Source organism: Ranitomeya imitator, chromosome 3 (genome assembly GCF_032444005.1).
Source record: "Ranitomeya imitator isolate aRanImi1 chromosome 3, aRanImi1.pri, whole genome shotgun sequence".
In the NCBI taxonomy this organism is placed as follows: domain Eukaryota; kingdom Metazoa; phylum Chordata; class Amphibia; order Anura; family Dendrobatidae; genus Ranitomeya; species Ranitomeya imitator.
Window position 1 is genome coordinate 804056864 of NC_091284.1, and position 22114 is coordinate 804078977.

Below are 22114 nucleotides of genomic sequence, written 5' to 3' on the forward strand. Positions count from 1 at the left end.
TAGGCTATGTTCCCAGGTGGCGTTTTTGCAGCATTTTTTTTTCAGTGGCAAAACCTGCTCTCATGGCGGTGATAAGCTGTTTACAAAAAGCAGATCTTGATGCGCTTTTGCGGCTTTTTTGGGGTGAGTTTTTGCCGTGACTTTTTTTGTGTGATTATAGGTGCCATTTGTCTACAATACATGTTTAAAACCAGTTTTATTCAGCAAAATTGCATGGTTGTGTTTTTTTTTTTCTGCAGCGTCTTTGCACTTTCTCATTGCTTCCTATAATGTAAAAACAATCCAAAACCAGCTCAAAGAATTGACCCGTTGATTGGCTGCAGCGGTGATGTGATTTGATGCCACACACTTGGAAAAAAAGAAGCAAAGAGACTGGCGAAAACACTGGCAGCAGTAAGGTGAAGTGGCAAGGAGTCCGGTGGTGATTTTTTGTTTTATTTAGGGTAATTGTTTAGTAGTCATAGAAAATACTTTCACATTTCTTTTTCGTCCCACTATAGGACTTGCACTTGCGATTTTTAATCAATTGTTAACCTGAAAATACCCAATGCATATGATTAGGAGATATCCTGCTTGCTGATGGTTTCCACTTAAAATTATGTCAAGACAACACATTTGATGACCATAGTCCATGCTGCTGGGATCTCACCATTACAGTGAGGATGTGATGGGCCTGGGTCTCGTGGTCCAGTCGCTCCGCCGTGTACAGAGTGCCGCTGCCGGGATCAATGCGAAACTTCCTCATGCTGTTTGGGTCGATGCTGCTGTGGATGATGTAGCTCAGCTTGTGGTTATCGTCCTTGTCTGTGGCCTTGATGCGCAATATCTCAGTGTCGGGGAGGACGTCTTCTGAGATGATGGCGTCATAACTAGGCTGGGAGAACTCTGGGCCGTTGTCATTATTATCGAGGACTCGAATTAGAACCTGAAAGAGGAAGAGAGAAAAAAGAAAGAAAAGTGAACGTGCTCAGTAGAAACACAGGGGAAGGCTCTGCTACCAATGATGACCCATCCAGGTAACCCATCCGGCTGTTAGGGCACCACGAGGGCAGAGCAGCCCCCTATCCTCCTACCCCATGATCCCCCTAGCCCTCCTACCCCAGCACCATAGCTCTATCCAATGGGCTACACTATTCATTACTCCAAAACTGCAACTAGACAGACAGATGACAGATAGATAGTGTCACGGATGTGTCAGAGGCTGCAGACCGTTGCACTGCATCTGTCTGCAGAATGTCTCGATTGTTTGCTTTGCGGACTAGTGGCCACCTCCCCCGGTGGTAATGACCACACTTGGACCAGGGTGTTTATAACTCCCTACTTTCTGTTGGGAGGTGCGGGTGTTATTTCCTGTTTACACTTCTCTGTTGAGACTTGGAGCTGTAGCAGTCTGGTAACGTCCTCTTTGAGTTTGGAGGGCATCGGCGTGTCAACCTAAGTCTACTCAAGCAAAGTGTCCCCTGGTTTCATTTATCCTTATTGTCTTTAGTGTTAGTGGGATTGACTAGTGTTTATCCTGTCCTTCTCGGTGCAAGACTTATTGCCAGGGTCACACAGGGATTAGGTATCCTGTTCGGCGATAGCTGTGGAACCTATATAGGGACAGTAGGGCACACAGGTTGATGTTCATCAGTTGAAGGATCTCCACTTCCCCCTTCCCTAGTGTTTGATTCCCCTTCCCTTATCCCTTTGTGCTGCGCTTAAGGCCCCTTCACATTAAGCGACGCTGCAGCGATACCGACAACGATCCGGATCGCTGCAGCGTCGCTGTTTGGTCGCTGGAGAGCTGTCACACAGACCGCTCTCCAGCGACCAACGAAGCCGGTAACCAGGGTAAACATCGGGTAACTAAGCGCAGGGCCGCGCTTAGTAACCCGATGTTTACCCTGGTTACCATCCTAAAAGTAAAAAAAACAAACAGTACATACTTACCTACCGCTGTCTGTCCTCCAGCGCTGTGCTCTGCACTCCTCCTGTACTGTCTGTGTGTACCGCTCCTGTACGTCACCGCTCTGCTTTCCGGCTGACCGACGCTCACACAGACAGTACAGGAGGAGTGCAGAGCACAGCGCTGGAGGACAGACAGCGTTAGGTAAGTATGTACTGTTTGTTTTTTTTTACTTTTAGGATGGTAACCAGGGTAAACATCGGGTTACTAAGCGCGGTCCTGCGCTTAGTTACCCGATGTTTACCCTGGTTACCAGTGAAGACATCGCTGGATCGGTGTCACACACGCCGATCCAGCGATGTCCACGGGAGATCCAGCGACGAAATAAAGTTCTGGACTTTATTCAGCGACCAACGATCTCCCAGCAGGGGCCTGATCGTTGGTCGCTGTCACACATAATGATTTTATTAACGATATTGTTGCTACGTCACAAAAAGCAACGATATCGTTAACAATATCGTTATGTGTGAAGGTACCTTTAGTCTGACCTACACTGTGCATGACAGATAGAAAGATAGATGATAATAGATAGATAATGGATAGATAGATAATATGTGGATGAGATAGATAGCTAGAGATATATATATATATATACCGTATATATAGATAGATAATAGATAGAAAGATAGATAATAGATAGATAATATAGATAATAAAAAAATAGATAGATGATAGATAATAAATAGGTAGATAATAGACAGATGATAGATAATAGATAGATAGGTAATAGATAGATAGGTAGATAAATAGATAGATGATAGATAGACAGATAATAGGTAGATAATAGATAGGTAGATAATAGATAGATGATAGATAGATAGGTAGATAATAGATAACAGACTGACAGATTAATATATAAACAACTTTAATTTAGAAATAAATAAATATAAATGGAGACTTTCTCTGGAGTAGCTGGAAGCCTACGATGATGACATCCTGATTCGGTGTCACCGACACGTCCAGTCCTCGGGGGTCACCCTGCCACCAGTTGTCTAATCTATTCAGATCTGTCATAAAGAAACCCCATAAAGGGTCGGTGTGACCCCGAGCTGCAGATCTCCTCCGACCATTGTGCCTCACACAAAACCCTCTCCCTCCCCTGTACCGGCACTCTCTGGATCCGCCGCCTCCATCTGTACTCCGCTCACGTCCCGTCTTACTTGCCTGAATTTCCCACACTTACAAAAGTTTTAACAAAAGGATCTCTTGGTCCAGTAGTTGCACAAATGAAAGACGTTATGGCCTGATACTCGAGCTGGCAATTATACAGGAGCGTAACCACCAAATAAAGGCGCATACAGTAACACCCAGTAAAGTGGCCGCCACCCGGACTGTGGCCGCAGTGTAACCCTTTAATGACGCTGACAATTTCAATATCTTCTTTTTTGTCTTTTCTCCTTTTCTTCCAACAGACGTAACTTTATTTTCTTTTTTATTTCTATCCACATCCCCATACAGAGGCTTGTTTTTTAGGACTTTCACCTTTTTTTCTTTTTCTATTGCCAGGGCTGTATTATGACGGCTTTTTTTTCTTTGCGCTGTGCGCTGCGATTGATATTTTTATTGGTATCATTCCTGAGTACATACAACATTTCGATCACTTTGGATGCTTTTATTTTTTGCAGCGGTACGTTGAAAAATTACAATTTTGGTCTTTACTGTATGGGGTAGATCATTTTATGTTTTGATGGATCCAACGTATTTTATGGATGCAGCAGTATTGATTATATGGCACTTATTATTTTTATTTTTCATATTTTCAAATGGGGAAAAAGGGGGATGGTGCAAATGTTTCTTATTTTTTATTATTATTATTATTATTATTAGTCTTCCTAGTGATTGTTGGTACTATATACTGGAACACTTCAGCATTGCAGGAGATAGTATAAATAACGATCTCCTATGAAGGCATTAATAAAATGAGATTTAAAGCATATGCCACAAATGTCTGATACATGAAGGGGGGGTCTCATTTCTGGAACCCGTACCTATGTAGAGAATGAGGTTCCTGTTAATATACCATAAATATCCAAGATGGTAATACCGTTTCAGCTTCTGTCTGCATGGAGCCACCACTAGAGGGAGCTCACTATAACGGGAGATGTGAAAACAGTTTATGTCTGCATGGAGCCACCACTAGAGGGAGCTCACTACAATGGGAAATGTGAATACAGTTTATGTCTGCATGGAGCCACCACTAGAGGGAGCTCACTACAATGGGAAATGTGAATACAGTTTATGTCTGCATGGAGCCACCACTAGAGGGAGCTCACTACAATGGGGGATGTGAATACAGTTTATGTCTGCATGGAGCCACCACTAGAGGGAGCTCACTACAATGGGAAATGTGAATACAGTTTATGTCTGCATGGAGCCACCACTAGAGGGAGCTCACTACAATGGGAGATGTGAATACAGTTTATGTCTGCATGGAGCCACCACTAGAGGGAGCTCACTACAATGGGAGATGTGAATACAGTTTATGTCTGCATGGAGCCACCACTAGAGGGAGCTCACTACAATGGGAAATGTGAATACAGTTTATGTCTGCATGGAGCCACCACTAGAGGGAGCTCACTACAACGGGAGATGTGAATACAGTTTATGTCTGCATGGAGCCACCACTAGAGGGGGCTCACTACAACGGGAGATGTGAATACAGTTTATGTCTGCATGGAGCCACCATTAGAGGGAGCTCACTACAACGGGAGATGTGAAAACAGTTTATGTCTGCATGGAGCCACCACTAGAGGGAGCTCACTACAATGGGGGATGTGAATACAGTTTATGTCTGCATGGAGTCACCACTAGAGGGAGCTCACTACAACGGGATATGTGAATACAGTTTATGTCTGCATGGAGCCACCACTAGAGGGAGCTCACTACAAAGGGAGATGTGAATACAGTTTATGTCTGCATGGAGCCACCACTAGAGGGAGCTCACTACAACGGGAGATGTGAATACAGTTTATGTCTGCATGGAGCCACCACTAGAGGGAGATCACTACAACGGGAGATGTGAATACAGTTTATGTCTGCATGGAGCCACCACTAGAGGGAGCTCACTACAACGGGAGATGTGAAAACAGTTTATGTCTGCATGGAGCCACCACTAGAGGGAGCTCACTACAATGGGAAATGTGAATACAGTTTATGTCTGCATGAGCCACCACTAGAGGGAGCTCACTACAATGGGGGATGTGAATACAGTTTATGTCTGCATGGAGTCACCACTAGAGGGAGCTCACTACAACGGGAGATGTGAATACAGTTTATGTCTGCATGGAGCCACCACTAGAGGGAGCTCACTACAATGGGGGATGTGAATACAGTTTATGTCTGCATGGAGTCACCACTAGAGGGAGCTCACTACAACGGGAGATGTGAAAACAGTTTATGTCTGCATGGAGCCACCACTAGAGGGAGCTCACTACAATGGGGGATGTGAATACAGTTTATGACTGCATGGAGCCACCACTAGAGGGAGCTCACTACAATGGGAGATGTGAATACAGTTTATGTCTGCATGGAGCCACCACTAGAGGGAGCTCACTACAACGGGAGATGTGAATACAGTTTATGTCTGCATGGAGCCACCACTAAAGGGGGCTCACTACAACGGGAGATGTGAATACAGTTTATGTCTGCATGGAGCCACCACTAGAGGGAGCTCACTACAACGGGAGATGTGAAAACAGTTTATGTCTGCATGGAGCCACCACTAGAGGGAGCTCACTACAATGGGAAATGTGAATACAGTTTATGTCTGCATGAGCCACCACTAGAGGGAGCTCACTACAATGGGGGATGTGAATACAGTTTATGTCTGCATGGAGTCACCACTAGAGGGAGCTCACTACAACGGGAGATGTGAATACAGTTTATGTCTGCATGGAGCCACCACTAGAGGGAGCTCACTACAATGGGGGATGTGAATACAGTTTATGTCTGCATGGAGCCACCACTAGAGGAGTTAAAGTGATAATCCGGGAATTTGATTCTTTTTTTTTTTTTCATATGTGGCTAAGCACCTTCCAGCAAGTAGTTGCTAACTACCTGCCGTTTGACAGCCAGCATCATCAGCATTAGCCCTGCAGGTAAAAGCCCAATACATATACTAAACAAGAAAGAGTTAAAGGACAAACTTGGCTCTGCTACCTCAGTACACAGCTCTCATGCCTCAGAAAACAGTCATTGTTCCCTGCTTCACCGGCTCCTTCTCCAGCCTATTAAGACGTTCCACTTCACCCCAGAATACCCATTCTCCGCCAGCCTTTATGTTTGCACAGTGTCTGCACAATTAGTTCCCCCTGGGTTTGATTATATTCCTGTAACCCCCTCCTTCCTTAAATCTTAGACCCCCTCCCGGGGCACCTTAATCACGCCGCTTGCCAGTGTGATTGGAAAGTAGGTCTGACTCATTTTTCTAGCTTATCTTTGTATGTTGCCGGTCTGCGTGGCATCGCCATCGATGTGCGCTACTTACACACACAAATCCCTTTATTGTTAATCTGCGTCGCTAAAACTCACATCAAAGGAGAAAACTTTCAGCTATGGTAATTTATCAGGATGAGAAATCATTTTCTGGCTCCTGAGTGTATGGGATAATATTATTGACAGTGATAATATCCAACTGCAGTGACTGCAGGGTCTAAGATATACTACACGGACTGGCCCACGGGAGGACAGGTAAATGCCATGGTGGGCCCCTCTAAATGAGAAGTAATAATCAAAATACTATCGAGTCACTATGTACAAAGGCGGAATCATTTCATCATTCTGTAACCAACTACCTAGGTTACTATCTAGAAGCAGAGGTAGATTTGTGACTCTGGGTGATGTAATATTTGCATGTAGTTGAATAGTGGCCCCCAGAGTCTATGTTACTGATCGGCCCTTGGCACCCCAGTCTGACACTGCTACAGAATATCATTTCTTTTCACAAATACTTCAAAAAGTCACTACTCCTGTGTATCCGTATTCATGTCAACTGGGGCGTTGTACAGCTGCAGACAGATCTGCCCCCTAGTGGTGGGAATAATTTTGAAAAAAAATACATACAAAAATTATAAAAATATATATATATATATATATAATATATAATAGTATGAAATATGTATGAAAAAATGTAACAAATACAAAAAAAAATATATATATATATATATATATATATATATATATATATATATATATATATATATATATATATACATATATATATATCCTCAGCAAGAATTTACATTCTGTAAATGATTGTCCATCTCTGGAGACAATTCTTTTTTTTACCTAAATTAGTCTATTTGGGACTAGAAATTATTTTTACAATTATGTTCCATTACAAATTTTAGACTGCTTTGCTTTTACAGGTCATTTTTTTTCCATCTGCAAATTCAATTTTGATGTGATCCATGATTATAAATCAGCTGAAAAGAGCTCAGAAAAAGACAGATAAAAGAGTTACAAACCCCATCATTTGACCATTAGGAGTGATCTCACTGATGGAATCTCATTTAACTCATTCTGCCATCGCCAATACGGAGACTACAGAAGGCCAACGATGCAAAATGTTTAATGAAACCCAACTGCAAAAATATTTTTGCGCTAAAAATACATTATTTTAAGTAAGAAAAAAAATATGCCCCCAAAAGTGGACAATCCCTTTAACACTCACCCACAGGCAACTTTCCACTGTAGATTTTTTTCAGTAGTGCAGCAGACAAGGTTTGGTAAAAATTTCCTCCAATTTTGCTGCTAATGCAGATTTTACGCCCACAAATCCGAAGGTAAATCTGCGATGTACCCGCCACGTGTGACCACAGTGGGTCTAGAGAAGCATATGTTTTTCTTAATATAAGTCGCAGCGGCATTTCAGAGTAATAACCCTATGAAAAGCCGTCTAGGAACTACAGTATGAACCTCAGATGACTAGGTGTGAGTGCCAAGCCGTGGTGGTACAACTGCTGTACGTTTATGACGGACGCTACTTGCCCGAGTTGATGCTTCCTGTTAATGGTGCTCATGTAGTAAAATGGTCTCGTCGTACATGGCAGACATTTCATCCTATCCACATCTCGCATTCAAGGTAAAATTGAATGTGGAGCTCCTTGTGATCCGGGAGGTTACTGCCGGTTCCAGCACCGGGACATTGATTGATGTCCTCCATTAAACGTCACGCAAGGTTAGGTAGAACATACACCTCACGCTGTCGCTGGGTGCAGTGACACAACTCGCTGTCACATCCTACATTTCATGGTGAGAAATGGGAATTTGTAGAGCACAAAAATCTGAATTTTTAGTGGAGAGAAATCATGGGACGCAAATGTTTTTTTTTTTTTATTAGATACCGTACTTAAAGGGGCCCTGTCCAAAACCTAACTGAAGGCTTGAACATAAAGCCCCTTTAAGGCGTATTACCTTCATATCTTGCTTGCAGTAATTAGCATTTTTGAGAAATCCATCCTTGAAGTTGGGGTAAGGACGGCACTTGCAGATCTACTGAGCTCTCTACCTTTTCCCCTCCAGTCTTTGATGGGTCAGTGTTCTCTCAGTGTCCCTTCTTCCATGTGCAGGTGCCGTCGTTGCTCATAATGGTTTCATCAGAAACGGCGACGCATGCGCAGCAAGCTCCTGATGATGATGGAGGAACAATACCACCTCCTGCATTGTCATTACGAACCTACTGCCCATTCTAATGAGACGAATTCGGGCTATGCTGACACCTGGTAAAACCGGTCACTGTTCGCTCAGTGTCCCTTCTTCCCTGTGCAGGTGCCGTCGTTGCTCATGATGGGTTTCATCAGAAACGGTGACGTATGCGCAGCAAGCTCCTGATGATGATGAAGGATCACGATACCACCTCCTGCATTGTCATTACGAACCTACTGCCCATTCTAATGAGACGAATTCGGGCTATGCTGACACCTGGTAAAACGGGTCACTGTTCGCTCAGTGTCCCTTCTTCCCTGTGCAGGTGCCGTCGTTGCTCATGATGGTTTCATCAGAAACGGCGACGCATGCGCAGCGAGTTCCTGATGATGATGGAGGATCAAGGTACCACCTTCCGCACTGTCATTATGAACCTACTGCCCTTTCTGGCTATGCCGCCACCTGGTAAAAAGGGTCACTGCGAATACAGTGATCTACTAATAAAAGACCACAGCGGAAGAGTTAGAGAGGACAGTAGAGCTGGAAGTGCCTTGCTTACAGCACTGCACTTGCGATTTAAAATTCGAGGATGGATTTCACAAAAATGCCCCAACGAAATACAAAAAGCAAGTTAAGAATGCAGTCAGCATTAAAGGTGCTTTCCACTCGTACCTTTATTTAGGGGTCAAATATCCTTGTGACAGGTCCTTTTTAAGCTAAATAGGTGGAGATGCTTTACGTCATGCTGCAAAAGGTATGATCATCCCCTAGAAAAAGGAAGGATGACATTTGGTAGCTATAGGTTCTGAAGGTGACAAGACTTCTTAGCTAGCAGTTGGCAGAAAGCTCGTTTGGCCAAGATCTCTGACCTACTGTCTCAGCCATAGACTGGGCCAAACATGAATGTATATTCAAAAGGAAGAGTGGCTTAAATAGGTTTTCCAGCCTTGGAAAATCTCTGTCCCCTGTTGTCTCGGATCTACTCACCTGCCACAGGTTCGGCACTTAGTCTCCATTGCGGCTACCAGTGAGTTGTGGCTCATGCTATCAACTCGAACAAGACACCCGATATCACAGATTGGCTGCAGGCTGTCGAAGTAGCATCAGCACTGCAAACCATCAGATACTGGGAACAGCGGAAAATATTTAGACAGGCGGAGAGAGAGAAAGGCCTATTTTTTATTTATTTTTTAATCATGCTGCATCAGCAGGACAAGGCTTTTCTATACCTGGAAACTTCCTTTAAGCTGTTGCCAGACACTTCTGGTGGCTTACATCCCGCAGGAACAAAAGTATCGGCCATTGCTTTTAAGATTCCCACTCCTTCTATGATAGGATTGCAGAGGCCCCCTTATACATTAGGTAAGTGGCTAGTCTCAACGAAATCCACATACCGTATTTGGCTCAATTTATTCTAATGAAGCTGATCACTCAAGGATCCTTGGTGGTATTTAGACTTTCCAGGATTCAGAGAATACAGTATTTTTTGTATTCGGTGAGCACAGTATATTTTTGGGTCATTTGTAAATTGACTAAGGGGAGCCTGAAGATCTTTTTTTCACCAGGGGTGTCCCATGTCCAAAAAGAGTGAGAAACACTAGTCTGATGTGTATAGTAGCCCCCCAAATCTTTCCTTACATAAGGACTGGGCACATCAAGTTTCATCTCCCGATCCTTTCGTTCTTCCCAAGAGATAAGCTGCCATCAGAAATGTCTGACAGCCATTGAGAAAGTTGACAACAGGTAGAAATTGCTGTCATCTGACCGGTGGTTTGGCCAACAATAAAGCCAATGATACACATTAGATGGATGTTGGCCAAACCACGTTTCAGCCCATCGTTCAGCCAGCAGTCATCACGGATGGATTTCCCATACACAGGAGCACATGTACGGCTCAGCCCTCCTTAGTTTTCAATGAGAAAACCGCCAATTGACACGTCAACTGGCAACTCATCTATGGCTGACTAATGCGATTGGCAGTCCAAAATCAGACATGTCCGATCGACATTTCTCCCAATGATTAATTGGCCGATGCAACCAATAGCCTATTGGCCGAACCCAAAGATATTGTCTAATATGTATGGAGGACTTAAAGAAACTTCTGCATGGGTCAACAATGGAAGAACATGTTTGGGTGGATTGTTGTTGGTTGTTTATCTGTGATAACATAAAATGGATCGTCTGGCATTAGGCAACTCCACATTAATAGAGGAGAGCCTCTCAACCAGGTTCTCCATCAATTACCCATTGGTTCAAAGGATCTCTTTTGCTTGCAAATCTGATCCTTTCAATGGGCATACTTTATTAAAAACTTACAAAAGTCTGAAGCCGACCTGTGGTTTAGCCTTTATTTCAGGAATTTTATTTTGTAACCCAATTAGCATTGGAGGAGCCTATTAAAAAATTCTGAAAAAAATGCAGTAAATACAGAATGGACATTAAAAAAAATGCAAAATGTTCCAAAAAAAAAAAAAAAAACATTCGGTGGCATAAAAGGCTACAAAAAATGGACCAGACGCATGTGATGCCCCCTATTTCCATGAATAAACCTCGTTCTTTAAATCTGTTCCTATCCATGTTCTTTTTCTAACACTGAAAACTACATCCATCACACGAGTCACCATTTATAACTAGTCTGCTTTTCCCGGTGAAGCATTCCGAGCCCCAATAAGGATTTTCTGATAAGAAATGTCCATTTTAAGAGGCGGCATGAAGTAATACATCAAACAATAATTGTGCTGTTTGTCTCAGACATGTGTCTCGGAAAAGAGCTGAATTAACAGATGCGGTGCAGGACAAGCGATAATGAAAAAAGGTTTATTGACGGAGGAGGCAGCTCCTCACCGATCAGGGAGATCTGGCCAAAGGAGCTGGCGCAGATTGAGATAACGAACCACTGCTCGTACATCACATGCAGAAAACCCCAGAAACTCAGAAAATTAAAGATTCTTCATTAGTGCACCAAACCCCTGCCGCCTGGTATTCTCCTTGGCCGGCGCACTTGGAAGTTACGACAGATCACGTATAATCACACGGTTATGTTGCTGTGTTCGAATTGTTACACTCAGCGTGGTACAACCATAGTAAAAATGCAGTATACGGGTTAAATTTGCAACATGATTGAATTTTTGTTTTTTAGGGTGTTTTTTGTCACTGGGGCTCTTTTTGGAATCTTTTTTAAAGCAAAAACCTTAGTCCATACAACTAAAACAAAGGGCTAATTCGTTGTTGTCTTTGCACCTGTTTTTGTTGTTGCGTTATTGGTGTTTTGCGCCTTTTTCGTTTACGCCATATTCATTGGGCTTTCCTCCTGATTCATCATTTGCAACTTTTCAAATGGTCACAAGTTTTCTCGCAAGTGTACTCCAGTCCTTCCCCTGGAAGGATTTTATGTATGCTGTGTATTTTGGCACAATTTTTGCAACATAATACCAGAAAGTGTGACTTTTTTGCACTAAAAAAGTCACAAAACAGATTGAAGACATAAATAAAGAACATTTTATTTTGGGCCAAATTCATAACAAATTCAGAAGAATTTGACACAAAAAAATGGCAGCGAATATTACAAGACTTAAGAAAGATAAATCAAGTCCAAAATGTTTTGTAGCGTGCACTTCCTATATCGACTTTAACATGCAGCTGCACATTTTCAGACACAAACCACGTGCATAAAAGAGATATGAAAATCATGGTGCTTCTCTAAAAAACTGCCCTGTACTAAAAACCTAGGCTCTTTGTTATGCATTCTACAGAAGAGCAGAAGAAGAAAGAAAAAGACTCAACTTCCCTTCCAGCAGAGAAACAAAGACCTGCCCTCACTTCCTTCAGAGAGTCAAAGACCCATCCATATTTCACTCCTACTTACTGTAGAGATATAAATACCCACCCTCGCTTCCTGTAGAGTCAGAGACCTACCCACACTTTGCCCCTACTTACTGTAGAGATATAAAGACCCACCCTCGCTTCCTGTAGAGTCAGAGACCCACCCACACTTTGCTCCTACTTTCTGTAGAGATATAAAGACCCACCCTCGCTTCCTGTAGAGTCAGAGACCCACCCACACTTTGTCTCTACTTACAGTAGAGATATGAAGACCCACCCTCGCTTACTGTAGAGTCAGAGACCCTCCGACACTTTGTCTCTACTTACTGTAGAGATATGAAGACCCACCCTCGCTTACTGTAGAGTCAGAGACCCATCCACACTTTGCCCCTACTTATTGTAGAGATATAAAGACCCACCCTCGCTTCCTGTAGAGTCAGAGACCCACCCACACTTTGTCTCTACTTACAGTAGAGATATGAAGACCCATCCTCGCTTACTGTAGAGTCAAAGACCCTCCGACACTTTGTCTCTACTTACTGTAGAGATATGAAGACCCACCCTCGCTTACTGTAGAGTCAGAGACCCATCCACACTTTGCTCCTACTTTCTGTAGAGATATAAAGACCCACTCTCGCTTCTTGTAGAGTCAGAAACCCTCCGACACTTTGTCTCTACTTACTGTAGAGATATGAAGACCCACCCTCGCTTACTGTAGAGTCAGAGACCCATCCACACTTTGCTCCTACTTTCTGTAGAGATATAAAGACCCACCCTCGCTTCCTGTAGAGTCAGAAACCCTCCGACACTTTGTCTCTACTTACTGTAGAGATATGAAGACCCACCCTCGCTTACTGTAGAGTCAGAGACCCACCCACCCTTTGCTCCTACTTTCTGTAGATATATAAAGACCCACTCTTGCTTCCTGTAGTCAGAAACCCTCCGACACTTTGTCTCTACTTACTGTAGAGATATGAAGACCCACCCTCGCTTACTGTAGAGTCAGAGACCCACCCACCCTTTGCACCTACTTACTGTAGAGATATGAAGACACACCCTCACTTACTGTAGAGTCAGAGACCCACCCACCCTTTGCACCTACTTACTGTAGAGATATAAAGACCTGCCCTCGCTGTTGTGAATTCTGTGGCTGAATTCACTCCTGTGGTCACAAGTGGTATTGCAGCCTCTGGGCTTCCTCCCTCAGGTGTTTTGGTGAGCTCGTTGGCTGCCTTGCTATTTAACTCCACCTGAGTCTGTCTTCCTTGCTCCTTGTCAATGTTCCAGTGTTGGATCTGAGCTACTGCATCTTTCCTGTGGCCTGCTGCTCTGCTAGATAAGTGTTACTTTGTTTTGGTTTCCGTTTTTTTCTGTCCAGCTGTGCTATTCTCTTTTGCTGGAAGCTCTGAGACGCAAAGGGTGCACCGCCGTGTCGTTAGTTCGGCACGGTGGGTCTTTTTGCCCCCCTTTGCGTGGTTCTGCTTTAGGGTTTTTTGTAGACTGCATAGTTCTCTTTGCTATCCTCGCTCTGTCTAGAATATCGGGCCTCACTTTGCTGAATCTATTTCATTCCTACGTTTTGTCTTTTCATCTTGCTAACAGTCATTATATGTGGGGGGCTGCCTATTCCTTTGGGGTATTTCTCTGAGGCAAGTCAGGCTTGTATTTCTATCTTCAGGCTAGTCAGCTCCTCAGGCAGTGCCGAGTTGCATAGGTAGTGTTAGGCGCAATCCACTGCTGCTTTTAGTTGTGTGAGGATAGGTTCAGGTATTGCAGTCTGCAGAGATTCCACGTCTCAGAGCTTGTTCTATTGTTTTTGGGTTATTGCCATAACACTGTATGTGCGCTGATTACTGCACACTGTGTTGCCTGATAGCACAGCATAACAGTACAAGGAGCCCTACCAATGATTCTCAATAGAGGGAAAAAAGAAGTCCTGACATCATTTTTTTTTTTCCTCAGCTCTGTCTTCAGTTTTTTTTTTTTTTCCCCTAGACATTAGAGTGCTTCAGGACACAGCTGTGGACATGGATATTCAGGCTCTGTGTTCCTCAATGGATAATCTCGTTATAAATGTACAAAAGATTCAAGATACAATTGATCAGAAATCTATGCTAGAACCAAGAATTCCTATTCCTGATTTGTTTTTTGGTGACAGAACTAAGTTCCTGAGCTTCAAAAATAATTGTAAGCTATTTCTGGCCTTGAAACCTCATTCTTCTGGTAATCCTATTCAACAGGTTTTGATTACTATTTCTTTTTTGCGCGGCGACCCACAGGACTGGGCGTTTTCTCTTGCGCCAGGAGACCCTGCATTGAGTAATGTTGATGCGTTTTTCCAGGCGCTTGGATTGCTTTACGATGAGCCTAATTCAGTGGATCAGGCTGAGAAAAATTTGCTGGCTTTATGCCAGGGTCAGGATGATGTAGAAGTATATTGTCAGAAATTTAGGAAGTGGTCAGTACTCACTCTGTGGAATGAATCTGCACTGGCGGCTTGGTTCAGAAAGGGTCTCTCTGAAGCTCTTAAGGATGTCATGGTGGGATTTCCTATGCCTGCTGGTTTGAATGAGTCTATGTCCTTGGCCATTCAGATCGGTCGTCGCTTGCGCGAGCGTAAATCTGTGCACCATCTGGCGGTATTGTCTGAGAGTAAACCTGAGCCTATGCAGTGCGACAGGACTATGACTAAAGTTGAACGGCAAGAACACAGACGTCTGAACAGGCTGTGTTTCTACTGTGGTGATTCCACTCATGCTATTTCTGATTGTCCTAAGCGCACTAAGCGGTCCGCTAGGTCTGCCGTCATTGGTACTGTACAGTCCAAATTCCTTCTGTCCATTACCTTGATATGCTCTTTGTCATCGTATTCTGTCATGGCGTTTGTGGATTCAGGCGCTGCCCTGAATCTGATGGATTTGGATTATGCTAAACGTTGTGGATTTTTCTTGGAGCCTTTGCGGTGTCCTATTCCGTTGAGAGGAATTGATGCTACACCTTTGGCCAAGAATAAGCCTCAGTACTGGGCCCAGCTGACCATGTGCATGGCTCCTGCACATCAGGAAGTTATTCGCTTTCTGGTACTGCATAATCTGCATGATGTGGTCGTGTTGGGGTTGCCATGGCTACAAACCCATAATCCAGTATTAGATTGGAACTCTATGTCGGTAACCAGCTGGGGTTGTCAGGGAGTACATGGTGATGTTCCATTTTTATCTATTTCGTCATCCATTCCTTCTGACATCCCAGAGTTCTTGTCTGACTTTCAGGATGTATTTGAAGAGCCCAAGTCTGATGCCCTACCTCCGCATAGGAATTGTGATTGTGCTATCAATTTGATTCCTGGTAGTAAATTCCCTAAGGGTCGTTTATTTAATTTGTCCGTGCCTGAACACACCGCTATGCGCAGTTATGTGAAAGAATCCCTGGAGAAGGGACATATTCGCCCATCGTCATCACCATTGGGAGCAGGGTTCTTTTTTGTAGCCAAAAAGGATGGTTCGCTAAGACCGTGTATTGATTACCGCCTTCTTAATAAGATCACTGTTAAGTTTCAGTATCCCTTGCCATTGATATCTGACTTGTTTGCTCGGATTAAGGGGGCTAGTTGGTTTACTAAGATTGATCTTCGTGGTGCGTATAATCTGGTGAGAATCAGGCAGGGAGATGAATGGAAAACGGCATTTAATACGCCCGAGGGTCATTTTGAGTATCTGGTGATGCCGTTCGGACTTGCCAATGCTCCATCTGTTTTTCAGTCTTTTATGCATGACATTTTCCGTGAGTATCTGGATAAATTCCTGATTGTTTACTTGGATGACATATTGATCTTCTCTGATGATTGGGAGTCTCATGTGAAGCAAGTCAGAATGGTTTTCCAGGTACTGCGTGCTAATTCCTTGTTCGTGAAGGGATCAAAGTGTCTCTTCGGTGTGCAGAAAGTTTCATTTTTGGGGTTCATCTTTTCCCCTTCTACTATCGAGATGGATCCGGTTAAGGTCCAGGCCATCCAGGATTGGACTCAGCCGACATCTCTGAAAAGTCTGCAGAAATTCCTGGGCTTTGCTAATTTTTATCGTCGCTTCATCTGTAATTTTTCTAGCATTGCCAGACCATTGACCGATTTGACCAAGAAGGGTGCTGATTTGGTTAATTGGTCTTCTGCTGCCGTGGAAGCTTTTCAGGAGTTGAAGCGTCGTTTTTGCTGTGCCCCTGTGTTGTGTCAACCAGATGTTTCTCTTCCGTTCCAGGTCGAGGTTGATGCTTCTGAGATTGGAGCAGGGGCGGTTTTGTCACAGAGAGGTTCTGGTTGCTCAGTGTTGAAACCATGTGCTTTCTTTTCCAGGAAATTTTCTGCTGCTGAGCGTAATTATGATGTGGGCAACCGAGAGTTGCTGGCCATGAAGTGGGCATTCGAGGAGTGGCGTCATTGGCTTGAGGGAGCTAAGCATCGCGTGGTGGTATTGACTGATCATAAGAATCTTACTTATCTCGAGTCTGCCAAGCGCTTGAATCCTAGACAGGCCCGTTGGTCGTTATTTTTTGCTCGTTTTGATTTTGTGATTTCGTACCTTCCGGGCTCTAAAAATGTGAAGGCGGATGCTCTGTCTAGGAGTTTTGTGCCCGACTCTCCGGGGTTATCTGAGCCGGCGAGTATCCTCAAGGAAGGAGTCATTGTGTCTGCCATCTCTCCTGATTTGCGGAGAGTGTTGCAGAAATTTCAGGCTAATAAACCTGATCGTTGTCCGGCCGAGAAACTGTTCGTCCCTGATAGGTGGACTAGTAAAGTTATCTCTGAACTTCATTGTTCGGTGTTGGCTGGTCATCCTGGAATCTTTGGTACCAGAGAGTTAGTGGCTAGATCCTTCTGGTGGCCATCTCTGTCACGGGATGTACGTACTTTTGTGCAGTCCTGTGGGATTTGTGCTAGGGCTAAGCCCTGCTGTTCACGTGCCAGTGGGTTGCTTTTGCCCTTGCCGGTCCCGAAGAGGCCTTGGACACATATTTCGATGGATTTCATTTCTGACCTTCCCGTTTCTCAAAAGATGTCGGTCATTTGGGTGGTCTGTGATCGCTTTTCTAAAATGGTCCATCTGGTGCCCTTGGTTAAATTGCCTTCCTCCTCTGATTTGGTGCCTTTGTTCTTCCAGCATGTGGTTCGTTTGCATGGCATTCCTGAGAATATTGTTTCTGACAGAGGTTCCCAGTTTGTCTCGAGGTTCTGGCGAGCCTTTTGTGGTAGGATGGGCATTGACCTATCTTTTTCCTCGGCCTTCCATCCTCAGACTAATGGCCAGACCGAACGAACCAATCAGACCTTGGAAACATATCTGAGATGTTTTGTTTCTGCTGACCAGGATGATTGGGTGTCATTTTTGCCGTTGGCTGGGTTCGCCCTTAATAATCGGGCCAGCTCGGCTACCTTGGTCTCTCCATTTTTCTGCAATTCTGGGTTCCATCCTCGTTTCTCTTCAGGACAGGTTGAGTCTTCGGACTGTCCTGGTGTGGATTCTGTGGTGGACAGGTTGCAGCAGATCTGGACTCAGGTAGTGGACAATTTGACCTTGTCCCAGGAGAAGGCTCAGCTTTTCGCTAATCGTAGACGCCGTGTGGGTCCCCGACTTCGTGTTGGGGATCTGGTTTGGTTATCTTCTCGTCATATTCCTATGAAGGTTTCCTCTCCTAAATTTAAACCTCGTTTTATTGGTCCGTATAGGATTTCTGAGATTCTCAATCCGGTGTCTTTTCGTCTGACCCTCCCAGACTCCTTTTCCATACATAATGTATTCCATAGGTCGTTGTTGAGAAGATACGTGGCACCTATGGTTCCATCTGTGGAGCCTCCTGCCCCTGTTTTGGTGGAGGGGGAATTGGAGTATATTGTGGAGAAAATTTTGGATTCTCGTGTCTCTAGACGGAAACTCCAGTATCTGGTCAAATGGAAGGGTTATGCTCAGGAGGATAATTCCTGGGTTTTTGCCTCTGATGTCCATGCCCCAGATCTTGTTCGTGCCTTTCATGTGGCTCATCCTGGTCGGCCTGGGGGTTCTGGTGAGGGTTCAGTGACCCCTCCTCAAGGAGGGGGTACTGTTGTGAATTCTGTGGCTGAATTCACTCCTGTGGTCACAAGTGGTATTGCAGCCTCTGGGCTTCCTCCCTCAGGTGTTTTGGTGAGCTCGTTGGCTGCCTTGCTATTTAACTCCACCTGAGTCTGTCTTCCTTGCTCCTTGTCAATGTTCCAGTGTTGGATCTGAGCTACTGCATCTTTCCTGTGGCCTGCTGCTCTGCTAGATAAGTGTTACTTTGTTTTGGTTTCCGTTTTTTTCTGTCCAGCTGTGCTATTCTCTTTTGCTGGAAGCTCTGAGACGCAAAGGGTGCACCGCCGTGTCGTTAGTTCGGCACGGTGGGTCTTTTTGCCCCCCTTTGCGTGGTTCTGCTTTAGGGTTTTTTGTAGACTGCATAGTTCTCTTTGCTATCCTCGCTCTGTCTAGAATATCGGGCCTCACTTTGCTGAATCTATTTCATTCCTACGTTTTGTCTTTTCATCTTGCTAACAGTCATTATATGTGGGGGGCTGCCTATTCCTTTGGGGTATTTCTCTGAGGCAAGTCAGGCTTGTATTTCTATCTTCAGGCTAGTCAGCTCCTCAGGCAGTGCCGAGTTGCATAGGTAGTGTTAGGCGCAATCCACTGCTGCTTTTAGTTGTGTGAGGATAGGTTCAGGTATTGCAGTCTGCAGAGATTCCACGTCTCAGAGCTTGTTCTATTGTTTTTGGGTTATTGCCATAACACTGTATGTGCGCTGATTACTGCACACTGTGTTGCCTGATAGCACAGCATAACACCTCGCTTCCTGTAGAGTCAGAGACCTACCCACACTTTGTCTCTACTTACTGTAGAGATATAAAGACCCACCCTCGCTTCCTGTAGAGTAAGAGACCCATCCACACTTTGCCCCTATTTACTGTAGAGATATAAAGACCCACCCTCGCTTCCTGTAGAGTAAGAGACCCACCCACCCTTTGCCCCTACTTACTGTAGAGATATAAAGACCCACCCTCGCTTCCTGTAGAGTCAGAAACCTACCCACACTTTGTCTCTACTTACTGTAGAGCTATGAAGACCCACCCACACTTTGCCCCTACTTCCTGTAGAGATATAAAGACCCACCCTCACTTTCTGCAGAGTCAAAGACCCACACTTTGTCTCTACTTACTGTAGAGATATAAAGACCCACCCTCGCTTCCTGTAGAGTAAGAGACCCATCCACACTTTGCCCCTATTTACTGTAGAGATATAAAGACCCACCCTCGCTTCCTGTAGAGTAAGAGACCCACCCACCCTTTGCCCCTACTTCCTGTAGAGATATAAAGACACACCCTTGCTTCCTGTAGAGTCAGAGAACCACCCACACTTTTCCCCTACTTCCTGTAGAGAAATAAAGACCCTTCTCAATCTTCTACAGATCAAAAAAGAGCTGCAGTCATTCTCCACAGAAAGACAAGACCCTTCCCCACTTCCCATAGAAAGAAATAGACCCACCCGCGCTTCTCACTGAGAGATAAAGCCCCACCACCACTTACTATAATCTGTTTCTTTGGTACTACAGATGGATTACACCTGTATGGGGGGCAGCAAAAGGGAACATACATGCAATAGGAAAGCAGTCACCTTTCGAGTTGTACTTGCACATCAGAGGACCTTAGGTGGCCCCCATCATGTCTTGTCACTTTTCCTGGAGACTGGCTAGAAGATGACTGCAGCGTGCAAATATATCTTGATACAAGAGTTAACCACAATTTAATGCCAGTGGCCGGGCTGATGATTTCTGTGCTCACATTACTCTGCCACATAGCTTTTTGTAGGTAATTTAACAGCTTAATTGTCATCCATAAAGTAATAATGTGTCCATCGTCATAGTTCAGGTTGGATGAAAGTATTTAACCTCAGCCTACCCCATACTTAATAATACCAATAAAGACAAGCAGAGGGGAACAAAGGACCCACTTTTCCTGGACGATGACTCGTATAAAAACCCGGTAAAGTGCCATAAATGAATATTACAGGCTGCGGTATACAGTAATAACCGATGGGAACTAAACTACACGCATATGGAAACATCACATCATGGAGGGTTACTTGGCGTCTCAATGGAAAAGTCATATAGTAAGGGGAAAGACCATCAGAGTAAGGTTGGTAAGTGTGAGACAGACTGATTTGTATTTATGGTAAAAAGGTCAGAATGTATAAAAAAATAACAATGGGAATTTCTTGGATATCCCACCCTCTGTTCTATGTGCCCTATTTGGGGACGTAGAAGTATTGGAACCATTTCCTGGCATGGTAACCTTATATGTTCCCTAGCTTCTACAAACCGAAGCTCAGTTTCTGATGGATTTGACAGTGAGTGAGAAAACATATTATATTATACACCTTCTTATATAGCTTATTTGGTGATTTGAGTGAGAAAATAGCCAGGGAGAGACACAAAAAGATCGTACTGCTGCTTTCCAGCAAGTGTTTATCTTATCCTAGAGCTGGATTCACACCAATGCTGCTCAGTACTGTACTGTCTTTCGTTCTGCTGCTTCTGAAGATGTGTTACCGTATAAAGAGACAGGAGAGCAGAAATTCCTCATGTCTGTGTGTGCGGTGTATGGGAGACAGCATTTCAGCTACTAGCTCGGAGACAACTGAAAATGAGAGATAAAGGTGAAAACTGGTGACAAATACAGGATAAAAGTCCTAGAATGGCCAGAAATCGTAGTATCTGTCATGACTACACAAATCACAGAATATTCTAAAGTGAGCTCTAAATTGCCATTATGCCCTATCATGACATTTGCACATTACAGTGAGATGTCTTCAAGAGAAGACGCCTTCTTTTATCCAGACCCGAGACCGTCTGCAAATTCTGTCTCCCTTTCTGGTGACTCAGTACAAAAACAAATATTGTATTGGGCCACCGAACCATGTAAAAAAGCCGCCATGTAATTTCACATTTCTCCAGCAGTGGGCACTCTTGGTAATAACAGCATACGCAAATCCCTTCATGTACGTCGGCAAACAAGTCTGTAATAACATCTGATTGCAACAGCAGCGGGACTCCTGACAATATTTTCCATTTCGATAGGGGAGGCTACATTTATATGGTAGTTGGTCAGAGGTGGTAGAAAACTCCTCAAAAAAGGGTTCCCCAATAGCATCATTTTTATTATAATAATAACTCCGTCACGGAATCATTTTTGCGCCTCTATCAAGTTATCCCCAATCCCAAAGGTATGGGATGACTTCCAAACTTGAGAAAATAGGTGCATTTCCGAGTGATAAAAGGGGTTGTCCCGGATTTCCTCTTCATGTTCAGTTTGTCTGAAGGCGGAGACAGTGACGCCAGCGCTGATTGGGCATCATGTGTCACAACACCACATCACAGCCCCGGGGAGAGCGAGTGCCGACACCGCAGGAACGGTGCCGGCACGGGAGGTGAGTATAGACTTTATTATTTTATCGGCGCCTAACATTTAGTTTAAGAAGGGGTTATCCTAGTAGTGGACAACCCATTTAAAGTTATACATTCAGTTTGGTTGTGCTTTCTGGACGGGGGTCCGTATTTTTATTTTATTCACTTATATAGCGCCATTAATTTCAGCGCAATTTCACAGACATTATCATTGTCCCCATTGGGGCTCAAAATCTATTT

General features: G+C 44.1%; 1 protein-coding gene across 6 annotated transcripts in view; it reads right to left on the bottom strand.

Moving 5' to 3' along the window:
- FAT3 (FAT atypical cadherin 3) overlaps positions 1–22114 on the bottom strand; it is a 745380-nt gene that overhangs the window by 144634 nt on the left and 578632 nt on the right. For all 6 annotated transcript variants that reach the window (XM_069759239.1, XM_069759241.1, XM_069759238.1 and 3 more), the window contains one exon: positions 650–925. In XM_069759239.1, coding sequence (XP_069615340.1) covers positions 650–925 — 276 coding nt within the window. The remainder of the gene's footprint in view (positions 1–649; positions 926–22114) is intronic.